The 968-nt window shown below is 46.4% G+C and overlaps 1 protein-coding gene across 1 annotated transcript; it reads right to left on the bottom strand.

Moving 5' to 3' along the window:
• Positions 1–2: 2 nt before the first annotated feature.
• T265_16080 (hypothetical protein) lies at positions 3–881 on the bottom strand (the record flags this gene model as incomplete). Its single annotated transcript, XM_009179584.1, has 1 exon — positions 3–881. A coding segment is annotated over one exon (879 nt), but the record flags the coding sequence as incomplete, so codon positions are not given.
• Between the last annotated feature and the right edge of the window lie 87 nt (positions 882–968).

Raw genomic sequence — 968 nt, 5'->3', positions numbered from 1 at the left:
CCGATACGCTGTCCACCCTTATCCGTGTAGCCCGGTCCGCTCACAAGAAAGTCAAAAGCATCGCGTAACACACGATAAGCGTACATTTCGTCGGTTTTATTAGCGAAATCCGGTTCCTCCGTTGGCAGTTGCACATAGCAATTCTTCCGCTGTTTCACTCGTAACGGTCCACATGCTCCAATCAAAATATCACCTTCTAGTATTTGACTGGTCACTACGAACGGTCCGATGGTCAAGTCCGGTGCCCCTTGGTGCGCTATGAGATCTTTCTTGACCAACTGTTGCAGTTGCATCAGCTGTTCGTAACTTTCAACTTTTGTAGAATCGGGCACATTGGGTGACTGAATTTTTATCACCCCCAAATCATGGACCGTATCCACTTCGTGCCAGATAAAGTTTGCAGGGTGACTCTCCTCCGGCTTGTAACGACAAACGTATGTTCCGTGGAGCAGCTGAATTTTGGCTGCATCATACACATACAGATCATTGGTCGATTCGATCATGCACAAATCCCCCTCGTCCACATCTGGAACCAGGCCAGTGACATCTTTTTTCAAAACATAGTTGCTTCCGTAGTAGTATGTCGGACCGGCCTCGTAGATTGGCGCGCTCCTCGCACGAGTGACAAACAGCCATTCGAAATCTTCCACGTTCTCATTTGGACAGACAGGGCAATCGAGGAATAGTTTTTGCGGATTTCCACTCAAACCGACAATGTGTAGTTGGTGGCGTTTAATTGCCTGTTGCACACGTTCATAATAACATGTCAGGTTATCCGGCCTGGGGTGAGGACCCACCGTGTTCGGGCATAGTTTAATGACAGCCTCGGATAAGGTGATAATTAAGTTGAAGAGAATGCTCCATTTAAAGGAAACTATCATTCTGGTCCCATTGGGATCAGACCGATTTCAAAAAGTATATCGATTTTCAACAAATGATCACGTGAAATGAGTATTCATCTGTCTAAG

Source organism: Opisthorchis viverrini (assembly GCF_000715545.1).
Source record: "Opisthorchis viverrini unplaced genomic scaffold opera_v5_4162, whole genome shotgun sequence".
In the NCBI taxonomy this organism is placed as follows: Eukaryota; Metazoa; Platyhelminthes; class Trematoda; order Opisthorchiida; family Opisthorchiidae; genus Opisthorchis; species Opisthorchis viverrini.
The sequence above is the reverse complement of the archived record's forward strand: the minus strand, read 5'-3'. Positions and strand labels throughout refer to the sequence as shown.